The 15,000-nt window shown below is 35.7% G+C and overlaps 1 protein-coding gene across 3 annotated transcripts in view; it reads right to left on the bottom strand.

Moving 5' to 3' along the window:
- The window catches only part of arid3a (AT rich interactive domain 3A (BRIGHT-like)), a 45,930-nt gene that overhangs the window by 19,062 nt on the left and 11,868 nt on the right, over positions 1 to 15,000 (bottom strand). For all 3 annotated transcript variants that reach the window (XR_006252101.1, XM_043252484.1, XM_043252485.1), the window contains exons 2-3: positions 10,013 to 10,508; positions 8,603 to 8,885 (exon numbers count right to left, since the gene is read on the bottom strand). Coding sequence is in view for 2 of the 3 variants with exons in the window: in XM_043252484.1 (XP_043108419.1) it covers positions 8,603 to 8,885; positions 10,013 to 10,323 (594 nt within the window). In the remaining variant the exon portion in view is untranslated. The remainder of the gene's footprint in view (positions 1 to 8,602; positions 8,886 to 10,012; positions 10,509 to 15,000) is intronic.

The following is a 15,000-nucleotide window of genomic DNA, read 5'->3' as shown; positions in this document are numbered from 1 at the left end:
CCGAAGCAGCAGCAATGTCTGGACAGCATCCAGCTACGAGCTGCTCCCCCATAACAGCAATTCCTGTCTACAAGCGCTCGTTTTCCTGCTCGGACATGAGCGCGGGCAATTAAAGCTGTTAGAATGGCAGCATGCCTGTGGGAGACGTCTGTCTGAAACGAAATAGGAAGACATGAGCTCACGTCTGCATTAACGAGCCTTGCTCATTCGCCGTGTTTTTTTCCCTCTGAGAGAGGAATAATTAAACGGTTGACTCGCAAGAGGTCAGCGGCGAAATCAAATTCGTGAATTAGGCAAATCAGGCGCCGATGTGTTTAAACAGCCGAGCTGCGGGCGCTTCATTTGTTTATACAAACCTGGAATTCGCGCGGGAAAAAATCACTTTTTAATCGCTATCTGGTGCTATTGATTTATTGAGAATAGCTGTTTGCCGTATTTCCCCCGCTGGGTATTTATCCTGAAAAGTTTCGTTCTAATATGGCTTACGTCGCTGCGGTTGCCAGGTGTCAAAGGGTAAAATCCCCTTTTGAGAGCGTCCCGTGAAAACGCCGTGGTTGACTTAATCTTCCCAACCTGGCAACAACGAGCACGCTCTGCATTAACATGCAAATTGAAGTTTAGCGATCTGTAGAGATATTCTGCTCAAATAAAAGTGTAATGCACCCAGTCTGTTTTCACACATTCGATCGTTTGCAAACAAAACAGCAAGCATATATACTCTTGATTATTAATTCCAGATAATATTTAACTAGGGACTACTTTTTCACGATTAACTATGACTTTTTCTTCAATAAATGCATGCTTTTCAGCTTATTATTAGTTATTTGGTAAGTTTAAGTTAGTCGGGTAGGATACGTTATGTAGGATAAGTAATATTGGTAATGCTTTATTTTATGGTAATGTGTATTAGTTGCTTATTAGCATGCATATTACTAGAATATTAGCCATTTATTAGTGCTAATTAAGCACCTAGCTATGGCTTATTTTACATGACCTTATTCTAATCCTGCCCAATGCCTAAACTTAACAACTGCCGAACTAAATATTAATGAGCAGCAAATAAAAAATGTATTGAGGTATACGTCGTAGTTATAGTTAACAAGTGTTACGGATTCGAAAATGTTACTGTAATATGCATGTCGAATAAAATATGCACGTTAATAAGCAACTAGTTAAGAGACGCTGAAATAAAGGGTCACTGATAATTCTAATGAAATTTTAAAAAGAAAAAAAAAAGGCATATTTTTGGAGCAAAATTATTAATATAAATAGCAGAACAATGCCAAATTTAATTAGCAACTGGTAAAGCGATGGAACATAATTAGCAAGAGTTTGAGAAAATTTTACAGCCATTCTAATAATAATAATAATAATAATAATAATAATAATAATAATAATAATAATAATAATAATATATTAAAAATAATAATAATAATAACAACAATAATGATATTTTTAAAAATAATTAATATAACAATAATAAATATAATAATAATAAATAAATTATTTTTGTAAAATAAATAAATAATAGCATAAATTAAATAATAATAATAATAATAATAATAATAATATATTAAAAATAAATAATAATAATAAAATAATAATTATTATAATTATAATTTTTAAAATAATTAATAATATAACAATAATAAATATAATAATAATAATAAATAAATTAAAAAATAATTTTAAAAATAAACAATAATAACATAAATAAAATAATAATAATAATAATAATAATAATAATAATAAATATAATGATATGTAATTAGTGCACGTAAATTCTAAAAACGAGTAAAATCCTTGAATATATTGAGGAAACAATGAATCAAAACTGCAACTAAAACATAAAAATATCAGCTTGGAGCATTTAAATGGTTCTCCCCCTCAATTTGCAGCGAGCAAATCAATGTTTAATGTTAAAACCACTAAATGGCAACTGACTGTAGAGGGTGTGATGAATTTTTAAAGAGCTCTTTTCTTTACTGTCCATCTGGGCTCCATTTTCCCTGCTGTTCACATTTACGGCGCACATCAAAGGATACTTCTCTTTTTCTCAGGAAGTCGGTGCGAGAGGAAGAAGCGTAGCATTTTACAGCGCTGCAAAGTGAGAAATATTTTCACACTTATGTCATGACAGCCTCGTGGGCAATAACACGTCCAGTCGGTTTGTGACGAAACGAGCTAAAAGTACGCTCTCAAGTCCAGCTGCACGGGAAGACCAGTCCCACCTTAAACCACAGAGCAACACAATCGACCAGATGCTGCAGTATCGCCAGTTATATGCAAAGGTTGTGCATTACGGTGGTTGTACAGTTAAACGGCAGGTTTCACCTAAAAATCAATTCCGAGTCACGTCATAAAGGTTTGGAACATCGGAAGACGAAATAAATACTTTAATTGAAAATTTGAGTTTGCACTTTTACACAAAACAACTTCAGCTAATGCATCCACTTTCCTAAATCAACTCAATCGTGCGTATTAGGTTGCACTAAAATGTAAACGTGTAGAAGAAATCCCTGTTTATATTGGGTTTTGCTTCGCTCTTTATCACCCTGCTTCTAAAACTGATGTAGAAGTGGTGACGAAATCAGAGACACTCCCCTTGAAATCCGATCAACTGTAGAGCGTTTAGGGTTACCACGTACTGTAGGAACCTGCCGCTTTAATATACGTGCTTACGAGCATTCAAATAAACAACGGCTCTAATAAGCTAGCTTTAGAACTCATTTTATATTAAATTAATTAATATCAATGTTAACAAATATGTCCCAGTTAATCTAAAGCACATTTTATAAATGATAAATAAAAAGATTTAAAAGTAGATAATATAGAGAGAGCTAGTGTTAGAAGGTTGAGTTATTATTATTATTATTATTATTATTATATGCACTTGTATGCGTGTATCGTATTGATATATAAAAATGCACACAGCATATATTTTGAAAATATTGATATTCATATACATTACATATAAATATATTTAAGGCATAAGAATAGCATAAATATTAAATACACACGTATGCATGTATGTGCGTGTATTTATATATACATAATAAATACGCACAGCACATACACACACATTATGTAAACTTATTTTGGATGTAAAAAAAAAATTATTTGGCTAATTTCAAATAATTTACAAAACAATTAGATAAAATAGAAAAATTATTCTATAATAATAGACTTTTTTTCAGGAGACAAGACTTAATAATAATAAATGCAATAAATTAAAAATGTGCAATTTATTTTATATTTAATAATAATGTGCAATAAATTTTATTTTAATATTATAATAATAATAAATTATTATTATTGTTATTATTATTATTGCAATAATGTTAATAATATTATTTATTATTATTAAATAAAAATAATTTATATTTATTATTATTATTAACACACACACACACACACACACACACACACACACACACACACACACACACACACACACACACACACACACAAGGCTACAAAGGATTTTTAAGTAGTGTTTGTCACTGTTAGTTCTGTTATCAGGAAGAGGAAGTTGCATAAAACCACCCAGACAGTGGGTACATATAGATACACCATATACACCATATACACCATAGTCTATAAAATTCTGTTCACAGACTGATTCAGTTAAACAGAAATGTTTAAAAATGCTGTTGATGAAACCGTGATCACCAGCCGGCACCGAAAAGACCATTTGCAAAAAATCTGCAACAAACGAATTTGCAATGCTGCAACGAACAACACAGAATAATAAAAAAAAGGTCAAATCAGAACAATTGCAATGAATTAAAACCACAATCTTGGCCAGCTGCAGACAACACTACTACAAGCCGTCTTCATTGTGTCAATGATTACGATATGTCATTTTTGATACCGCTGAATAAATCTGTTTCTTTATTCAATTGACTTTATGGCAGAAGCAGATAGTTGTGTCAGAGGCTTTGGCAGCACGCCTTAAAACACGATTAATTAATATCTGTATCAAACATAATCAGAGACACGGAGGCATTGCATTTATTTTGGCCGCGTCCCAGCTGTTTGAGGAAAGAGAGCAGCTGTCAGCCTGCGCAGCGCCGGAGGACAGGCTCACTGCAGGCTTTAACGAAAGGCACGCTTCTGAAAGACCGAGTGAAGAAGAAAAGATTATGTAAAGACCTTAATACGACTTCCTTTTTCTTTTAAATGCATTTTACAGAAAGCAGCTCTGCTCCAAACCACCAGAACAGCTGTTAAAAAAAAAAGATGAACAATGGTATATTTGTCTTGTTTACAAACATTTAAAGATTCTTACATCAAGATACATTTACCTGAGAAGAAAAATGACATGAGTAGTTTTGTTTTCTGTGAGTTTTTGATAAAACTGGCTATTATCTGCCAGTGGGCTCAAATTAAAATTATATATATATATATATATATATATATATATATATATATATATATATATATATATATATATATTATATATATATATATATTTAGTTATATATATATATATATATATATATATATATATATATATATTTTTTTTTTTTTTTATATATATATATATATATATATATATATATATATATATATATATATATATATATATATATATATATATATATATATATATATATATATATACATATACACACACACACTTCAAATGTTGACTACTGTATATTTAAAATAACAAATATAATATGTGAGTGTGTGTGTTTGATTAATTACAATTTCCTTTAATGAAACAAGACTTGGCTTTGCATCTCAACTAAGCGTATCTCTGTTGAAGGATTGCAGACAAACAGAAATAACGAGGATCGTTTTTCTGCAACCTTCAACGCCACGATTTTACCAGCTCGTGTTTGTTTGTGAAGGCTTTTTAAGACCCGCAGAAATGAGTCATGGGTTTTCATTTGTTAAAAGTGTGCCAGAGTTCAGTTCGGAAAGGTTCCAGCTGTGACAGCCGATAAAGACGTTGGCGTTTTTTTTGTTTTTTTACAATTCTTGTTCTGCCAGGGTCCAGATTATCATTTTCCCTCAGGCGCATTCCTCACTGCCCCCACCCACCTGCCCAAAATAAACCACGGCCCTTAACCCTTTCCACACACACACACACACACACACACACACACACACACACACACACACACACACACACACACACACAATCCAAACTAGAGTAACTAGCCTCGTAGCGCAACAGGTAAAAAGCCCGAAACCCTTAGCGTGTGCCGTTGCGACCAGGCTCATCGTCCAGTTTCACGTTACGAACGGAGCGGAGGTGTAAAGTATTCATTATACAACCATTCAAGCGCCGCCCCAATCATTGCGCAACATCTCAACGTACACACACGGCTGCCGCGTCTCGATTGCGTAACTGCCCACAATGTTCACGTTTTCTGGCAACGGCTTGATATGAAGATCGCGCTTGAGCTGAAGCGCCGATAGCATTTCTGTCGGCCGCTAACCAACAGTCGTAAACACCTGCAAACGCTTCACTCAGCACGTCACATGCCCACGGCCTTGTTCACAGAAGCAGGGCAGAAAACGTCGAGTAATAATCAGGCTTTGGAAAATCCCCCAGGAAGGGTACGGACGGTCAGGGATCTTCTGGAGCCTGTGAAAGGGTCAACATGTTCGGTTGAGTGCTGCTCCGCGGTGCCTTTCAGTTCCACAAATCAGCCGCAAATGATCTCACCGACTAGTTTTGACAAAAGTCAGACAGGTTTCGCTCAGTAAGCGCGCCACTTTTTCCCATGCACCCCATGAAGTTCACCGTAAACCGTCAGCATTCGACGCGCGCTTCAAAAAACCGGTTACGATGAGGTTACTTTATTTTACCGTCTTTGAATCCATTCGCCCGATCTCATTTCCCGTCAGTAGATCCTCGTAAAACACTACACCCTGCTCCTTTAAATAGGAAAAATACCATTTTTGAGCGTGACGCCATGCCACTTACTTACAGGGAAATGCAAAAGAAAAATAACGAGCTACTCTACAAACGTTATATCACATTAAAACGCCAAACATAATGCTGTTCTATTGATTTCTGAAAAAAAAGAGTGATCTTGTGATCCGAGTGGAACTTCCCTAAACCGGAAGTAGGCTTGAAGTTATAGCTTCACTCTTTACTCGCTTTCTCTACAAAAAGCGCCATTTTTCAGGCTGCTACGCGCACGCCATTACGTTTCGAGAATTGCGGCTGCATTAAATCGGAAATTGCAATGTTTGACAAAATAACCACAGCAAAAAAGGTCTTGAGGTGTAAGCGCAGTAGACCCGCCACTTGTTCTGTTAGCTTTAATGCATTTCTTTGACGTTTAATCGCTTTGATTTGATCTTGTTTATGGAATCAAACCATTTTTTAATGCTACAAGCTAATGCTTTAATGTATTATCGCGTCCGAAACGTTTTTTTGTTCACATAATTATATTTCTCTTACGCATTTATTCTTTTGCGTAAGCACACGCAACGTATACATTTAAGAAATATCTACGTTTATATTTTAAATGCACAATGTATAGCACACACAATTCATTTTCGGACGCAACTAATGAGCGCTACTATTAACGATTAACCGCATTAACGATTAACCAATTTTATTGCATTTTCAAATTACCGAATTTACGAAATTAAAAATTAATTTTTTGAATTTTGTGCATTTTGCTGGTGCACCTGAGATGTTGGTTCCGTGAAAAAAAAAACTTTTTTGGCTTTTAGCGTGTAACAAAGCCGCCTGTCAATGCTTCATCGGCTCGGACAGTCTCTACGAACCGATTTGTTGTTCAAAGTTCATTTGGAGAATACGCATGCATGGGATTCTGCGCGATGACAATCTGTAATTATGCCTCGAACCTATCTTTATTTCAGCTCACATGACATCATAACAAGCCACAGCCTGCGCTTACGAGCTAAACAACCACAGCTAATACACGGCTGCGTGACAGATAATGCGTGTTGGGGATGTCAGGGTTTGATATATGGTTCAGGTTTAACAAACAGCAAGAAAATGCATGAACCACAATATCAGGATCACAGCTAGAAGAGCGATATTGGAGTTAATGCATCTAGTTTGCAGTTAGCTGTGCACCAGCGCGACTGAAAACATCCCAATTCTTTTTTTTTGAGAAGGCTGGTCAGATGAACTCAATGACTCTTGCTTGGTTCACGAGTTCTGCTTTCATAACCCACTTCACAAAATCTCACGCTCGGCATGAAACACAGCGGCGTCGGCCCCACATCAAGCAGCCGAGTTATTTCCTCAAGCTGCCACGCTGTCGTTGCTTGCAAATATTCATTTGAAAGACTTTTTTTTTTTTTTTTTGCTTCAACAAACCTGTCCGGGCACAATCGCTTCAGAAGATCATTAGACCGTAACGCTGCTATATCAAACGTATTGCACTGACACTGCAGATAAATATTTGCACTGGGACAAGTGAAAGCAACAAATTCTGTTCTTTACACACCATTCTTTGCAACCATCCAGGTGTGCGAGGTGTGTTTATTTTTTATTTTTTTAGACTAACATCGTTGCAGCAGGACCCGTTTTAAGTTACTCTGTCTACCAGGATAGCAATGCTTGGGGCCAAAAACACCACCAAAGTTAACAAAATGCCTTTTCAATATTTAAGATAGGAGGGAAAAAACGTTACATTTACAGGAGATTTGCTGATGCTGCATCAGATTTCAGCTCGCGGCGTAGAACGTTATATCCAATCACGCACATTTCTGTTGCGCTTGTGAACGCAACGGCCAATCAGAGGCGCTCTGATTCATCGCCGCGACTTACTGATGGATTTACGCTCGCAATTTCTCTCCTCATAATAAACTACAAAACAAAAAAAATGTGTGTTTTGCAATGCAGACAGCTTAAGCGACTACAACAAACACTTCAGTGCTGGCTTTCTTTACATAACTTACTCCAGTTTAGTTTTTATATGCCACTGAAATAATCGGTGTGCTTTAAAAACGCATAAAAAGAAATTCATTCAGATATTTGTCTTAGCTTATTTTGTCTGTATCCAGAAAAAACATACTATTAGTTGGCTTTTTAATCATTACAACAATATCAAGAGCAATAATGATTGCTTAATCTTTTTTTTTTTTTTTTTTTTTGTATTTGTAGGATATCCACAACATGCACATTTTGTTTAAATACATGCACATAGTAAATAGTGCCATATATATATATATATATATATATATATATATATATATATATATATATATATATATATATATATATATACATATATATATACACACATACATGCAGTATATATTTGAAAAATATGTGAAAAATATTTACATGTATATAATTCATACCATTTATGATTTATAAAAAAAAAAAAAAAAAAAAAAAATTACAAAATATAGTTCAACTAGAGTTTCTTCTGTTGAACACGAAATTAATATGTTAGCTGGTAGCCAATACTATTTTTTCCATAAAATTAAACCATCGACTGTAAGTCTACCCACTTCCTTCAAAATATCTTCTTTTGCGTATAAAACTTGGAATAACATGACGGCGAGTACATTAAATTGTGTATTCGACATTAAACAACACAGGTGCTTTTAATAAGGCAATTAATTAAAAAAAAAAAAAAAAATTCCTGACCTGTCTGAACTGCTCCTCATAGGTCCAGTCAGCGTGGTCCTGTCCGTGGAGTGGCCCGTGGGATGAATGAGCGGAGTGAGTGAGCGGCCGTGGTTCGCTCTCAGAACCGGCCCGAGGCTTTAGCAGCTGGGAGTGAGGGTGTAGGTGACGGTGGGGTAAGAGGAGGATGCCTCTGCCCGGGGTGATGACCTCACGGCCCGACGGCAGCCCTTCGTCTCCTAGATCGTCGTCATAGTCTTCCTCCATCTCACCCTCGAAGTCATCTTCATCCCATTTCTGTTTTCTGCAAAGGAAAACACGAGATGAAATGTTAAGAGAGGAATGCTTGTTCGTTTAGGCAAATTAGAACTTTAATAATAAAAACAATGAAATATTGTTATGTATATAATATAATAATATATTAAATCACCATCCAAATACCATATTGACCATACCATTACACACACACACACACACACACACACACACACACACACACACACACACACACACACACACACACACACACACACACAGCAGGCCCATTTTTTGAATATGTGAGGGTATATTTGTCCAGTTTCTATTTAGCATATTTCTTTTAGTCATTTTTATTGCTTTAAATAAATGAAGCAAAAATCTGATTTTTGAAATATACGGCTCAAATTATGGATTTTTTTAATTTTATTATCTGTATTTCCCCTCATCATACACTACAAGTTAAAAGTACAATAATAAAGATTTTGTTTTGGAAAGGAGTTTTTTTATGTTCACCAAGGATGCATTTTTTTTTTAAGTAAAAATAAACTGAAAAACTTAATATTATAAAATATTACAATTTAAAAGAGGTTTTTCTATTGCAATATATTTTTAAATACAAAAAACAGCTGTTCATTATCAACGCTTTCAACAGTTTTCGCTGCTTATTATTATTTTTGTGGAAAATACATTGTTGTTTTCATTAATATAACATTTTATAGACAGAAAAACAGCATTTGAAAGAAATTCCCTCTAACTGTCTTTACGGTCAGTTTACGGTTTTAATCAATTTAATGCATTCTAGCTAAATAAAAGTCTTTTTTTTTTTTTTTTACTAACCTAAACTTTTGAATGGTAGTGTATAACGGTGCATTAATATTCATTATAGATAAAAATCAAATGTTTCTTGAGCAGAATGATTAGAATGATTTCTGAAGGCTGAGGATTGGAGTAATGATGCAAAAAATTCATCCTTGCAAATTACATTTTAAAATATTACAATACAATATTACAGAGCATTTTCTATCAAATAAATGCAGCCAAAACAAAAGCAACTTGCTATAACAATGTTTTTAAAAAACATCCTTTAACACCTATCCATATGCAACAGTCAGTAATTCAGCTGCATTTATAAATGTAAAACCACCACTCGTTTGCATATGAAGGCCCACTCACATCTGCTCTTCCTCCTCAGACCCCATCATATCTTTGTATTGCTCCTCCCCTTCGTCTTCCTCCTCCTCGTCATCATCGTCGTCCCCTGCGCTGCTGCGCTCAGACATGGGGCTGTCGGCCCTCTGAAGTCCAGCGGCCACCGCACGCATTGCTGCCAGCGCCGCTATCTGCGCCTGCTCCGTGTCAGAGGTGGAGATTGCCTTTAGCTCCTCCCCTATCGGGGCGGGGCTGTGCGACTGCCCCGCCTGCTCCATCAGCAGTTTGGCTCTCTGCTGTCTGTGCAGGTTCTCCATCACCGCCTGCAGCTTCATTGCCTGGGAAACGCGTCACGCTGGGATTTCGGCCCTTTTACTTCCCCGCACAGTCGAAACGGACCGCTTTTCTGTGAGCTTGATCCAGAAGGCAGGGCTTCAGGAAACCGGAAGGGATGGTCTTGTACTCGATGGACACCAGCAGACAGTTAAGGGGAAGATGACCCCCACGCACAGGGGCCTATCTGAGGAAGAAAAAAAGCAGAAAATTTTCCTTTTTTTAAAGACCCCATAAATCAATCTATATTATGCACTGAAATTGGAGAAATCAAACATTTTCGTCCAAAATAGCAATTCTCAGTTTAAAATGAAACAAAAAAAGCCTTTAGGTGCCATTTAAAATTTTAGTTTACAATTAGGGTTTTTTCTGGCTCGTGTCTAGGTTCATTGGCTTAACTTTAATAGCAACTCATATGTTCATTATTTAATGTATATTTGAATAAATGAATTACATTCACATATTCATAGTTCAATAACAAACTGGAGCAGAATTGAAATCCTGTTTTTAAGTTGCATCACTGATAACAGATCACTGAATATTTATTCATTTGCTCTGGAAAAGAAAATAACTAAACTTTCTGATTTTTGTTTTTAATTAAATTCATGAAACAGCGGGCAGTACATTCAAAGTCTTCTGAGGCCACAAAGTAGATGAGAAAAAAAACATTAATATCCTTTATGCTATGCATACAGTACTTTGAAACCCGAGTTAAAGACAAAAGAATATCTTTTGATTCGTTTTATGAAATGGTTCTACCTCATTCAAATCTGTCTTTCAAGGTTCAAATGTTCACCCGCTCACTAAATCTTGAAAAAACAGAATCACAGACTGAAAACCAAACAAACTCACCAACTCTACCGCAGCTGAAGAATAGCTCAAAAACGCTGTCTTGCATGGCAAGAAATACACAGCCTATTCCGTGGTCATTTTTCTAACTTAATCATTGTGATCTCGTGTTATAATGAAATTATCAGTTTTCCCCTCGCATTTGCATTGCATTATTTGTCATCAGTCCTGACCACACCTTAGTCGATTCTGCATCTGTAAACCCTTCATCATGACAGTGTCTACACTTCATGCAATGCTTCGCTGAACATATCGTTAGTTGTCACGTTACGATGCTGGCTCGGTGCTAAATGTGCCTGAATTACTCCCGTTGACTTTATTTCCTTGTTTATAGTATCCAAAGTTAAACTTGTTTAATCAAATCATCTCTATAATGACGATGCCCTTCTCCCTAATAACACCTTTGGCCATTTTGTTCCTCAAGATGTCCGTTCCCATAGTATCTTGTGCATTTGAGGCCTTTGGCTATAAAGCAGTATTTAAAACCTTTCAGCACCGAGAATATTGTGTTGCAGACAATGACATTCTCAGTGTCACGCAAGATCCTATCCCCCCCCCCTGCAGAAAACTATACCTCTTTATCAATGTGCAATAAAGTTATTGTGATATCTTGCTCTGGATGTTGACACGGGAGAAACAGTAAGACTTTTCTGGCACATCACGCAAACATGTTTGAGCTTCCAGAACCAGTTTATGGTTTATGTATTTTGTGTTTTTATGTACTACACTACTAAAAAAAAAGGTGTTTCAAAAGGTTCTTCACAGCGATACCATACAAGAAACATTTTTGGTTTCCGATTCTTTAAAGAAACGTTCTTACATTTTTATAATCTGAAGAAGCTTCTTTTGCCACAAAAAACCTTAAAAGGTTCTTTAGATGTTAAAGGTTCTTCATGGAATTATTTAGACAAATATTGCTTGTTTAAAGACCCCATAAATCAATATATAATATGCACCAAAATTGGAGAAATCAAACATTTTCGTCCAAAATGGCAATTCTCAGTTTGAAATGAAACAAAAAAAAAGCCTCTAGGTGCCATTTAAAATTTTAGTTTACAATTAGGGTTTTAATGAAAGGCGTTTCAAAAGGTTCTTTACAGCGATACCATACAAGAAACATTCTTGGTTCCCGATTCTTTAAAGAACCTTTCTTACATTTTTATAATCTGAAGAAAAAACCTGATAGGTTCTTTAGATGTTAAAGGTTCTTTATGGAATTATTTAGACAAAAAAGGTTCTTCTATGGAATTGTGAAGCACCTTTATTTTTAAGGATGCACATACAACGGAGGGCAAGAACTCTAAGATTTCATAAAAATATCTTAATATATGTTTTACAAAGTTGAACAAAAGTCACAATTATTGACTACACTTTCACATAAGCACAAGAAAACTTCAACTTGCATGGTTTTCATCCAATCTGCATGGGCGGAAAATGACTGCGTGAAGGACAACAGAGAGAATTTGACCTCAGATTGCAAAAAAATCTGCACATTTTCGGGTAATACAGAGTGTGAGTGCATGGTTGCCAGGTTGGGAAGATTAAGCAAACCACTGGACAGAAAAGACATCGATATAAGAAAAAGATTTGTTTGGTGGATTGAAACTCTTGACATCTGGCAACCACAACCACGAAAGCTTGTGGAGGCTCGTTACCAATCGTCAAATCGAAAAGGAAAGTTTTTAGGATACACATCCAACAGACAAATATCACAGACGATTGTGCATAATAATAAGCGGATATCATAATTAAAATACGTTTTATCATACAGGCCACTCTGTCCCAGAAAAATTGAAAGCATATTTTTTCACCCTCAGGCTATTCCAAACCAGTTTCTCTCATCTGGAGAACGCAAAACGAGATATTTTTAAAGAATGTCAATAAGCAGACAGTTACAGTCAGCCGCTGTCAGTAATTTTCTCAAAATGTTGCATGACAACCGGGTGTTTATGGGTTAAACCAGAGCTGGATGGCAGCGCTGACGATTGTGAAGTCTGAGCAAACACAGTGGAGATAACGGCAGCACTAAGGGTCTAATTCCACACTGATAGCGAGCGTCAAGCTGGCCTACATCCAGATTCACCACAGGGATCCGAAACCCATGCATTTGCGCCATGCATTCAATATAATATCTATTACTTACTCCTGGCTGACCAGAAACTGATCCGTCACGGTAAAACTGCACAAAGAATAGCGATTACTGCTTTTCCTTTAAACCCTTGTGCATCGATTTAAAACAGTTACACATCGGTCTATAGTGATGTATATAATACCCATATCAAAAAAAAGCTCTTAAAGCTTGAGAGCACAGAGTTAAGTCTCATTTTAAAGACGTCCCATGGCAGACTACTGTTGAAGTAGAAAAAGTTATATTTTATGAAACATGCTAAACTCTAAACCTGCTACAACCTAAAATTGTGTTCTGAATTGGAGAATGATAATCAAAAATTAAGCTTTCTGTAAATTTTGTTTGGGGCGCAGTACCAATTTTCCTATATTAGATGCAGGCGAAACCCCTCTGGTGCACGCGGCGATTGATTTGAGATGTACAGTAGATTTTTCTCTCTCTCTCAATTATTACCATAAAACACATGCGCCTTTTTTTTACGACACGCATACCAACACACCCACACGATATCTGCATTATTTATCAAATCGACACTTTAATTAACTACAAATAGTTGTAGCTGTAGCCTGTATGAACGGCAATACCGTAGCACAGGTTTAATTAACAATATCAACCACAGTCTTCCCATCACTAATGATGAAATGAGGAAAAATGTCATGCTATCCTGACGCACAAGACATTTAGAGACGAGCTTTTTATGAACAAAATGGAAGAATGTCACACGAACATCATCACATTAAAGAGCAACGACATCTGGAGTTCAAAAAGTGTTTATTATGATAGCAGCAATATTAAAAGCAATAAAAGTAGCACTGTATGAAAAATAACATTACAACGCTATATCACTTCAGCAGTACTATAAGCAGCCGTGGGCAGATTCTTCATTAAAATAATTTACGAACTTTAGATACCATGCGTGTAATATTGCATTTTGCTGGGAAACATTATGCGAGCGAGCCGTCTGTAACGTCTGTGATTATTAGTTTAGGCCTAGTACGATTCGTCTCCAATTGTATCTACAGTAATGCTATTCAACGCTCAAACCTAGCAAATGCGTCGCATTTGAGATGGTCAAACCAGCTATTTTTTAATAACTAGGATGAAAAATATGAATATATTTGAAAAACTCCAGTTTGATCTAATACGTGTCGACTGCAGCCTGTCGGAAAGTAAAGTGCCGTGAGTGTAACTAAGTACTCTTTAATTTGAACATCTTTAGTTGTGGTTAATGTTTTATAAGATGTATAAGATTTAATGTGATATGCTTGTATGGGTTTCATGCATTTTTTAAGTAAAAAGCCGGTCTGTCTCTGAAGTATTGTAAATTTATACACCTAGCACTCCCATTTAAATCATGCGTGGGAATATCACGACAACATTTTTTCTCATTCTTCCCCCGATTAATGATGGAAAACTTTTGATTAAACGCATACATATACACCCATGTGCGCGCGTTCATATAGATGCATATACATAGATGCATATTTCTCTATTATAGTGAAATACTCAAAGAGAAAAAGGCCTATATGCATGAGCAGAAAACAGGATATATAAAGCAAAATTTTTATTTTGAAGCCTTGCCAACACAATGAAGCCCGCTAACAATTAATGCATCATTTTTTAGATAAATAGGCCCTGTGATTAAAAATCGTAGTTTGAATGGGTTTCAATGTGGACGTTTTTGTCCAAAACTTGTACCTAG

The sequence above is a fragment of the Puntigrus tetrazona genome, chromosome 11 (genome assembly GCF_018831695.1).
Source record: "Puntigrus tetrazona isolate hp1 chromosome 11, ASM1883169v1, whole genome shotgun sequence".
Lineage (NCBI taxonomy): Eukaryota > Metazoa > Chordata > Actinopteri > Cypriniformes > Cyprinidae > Puntigrus > Puntigrus tetrazona.
This window is presented reverse-complemented; position numbering and strand designations above follow the sequence as displayed.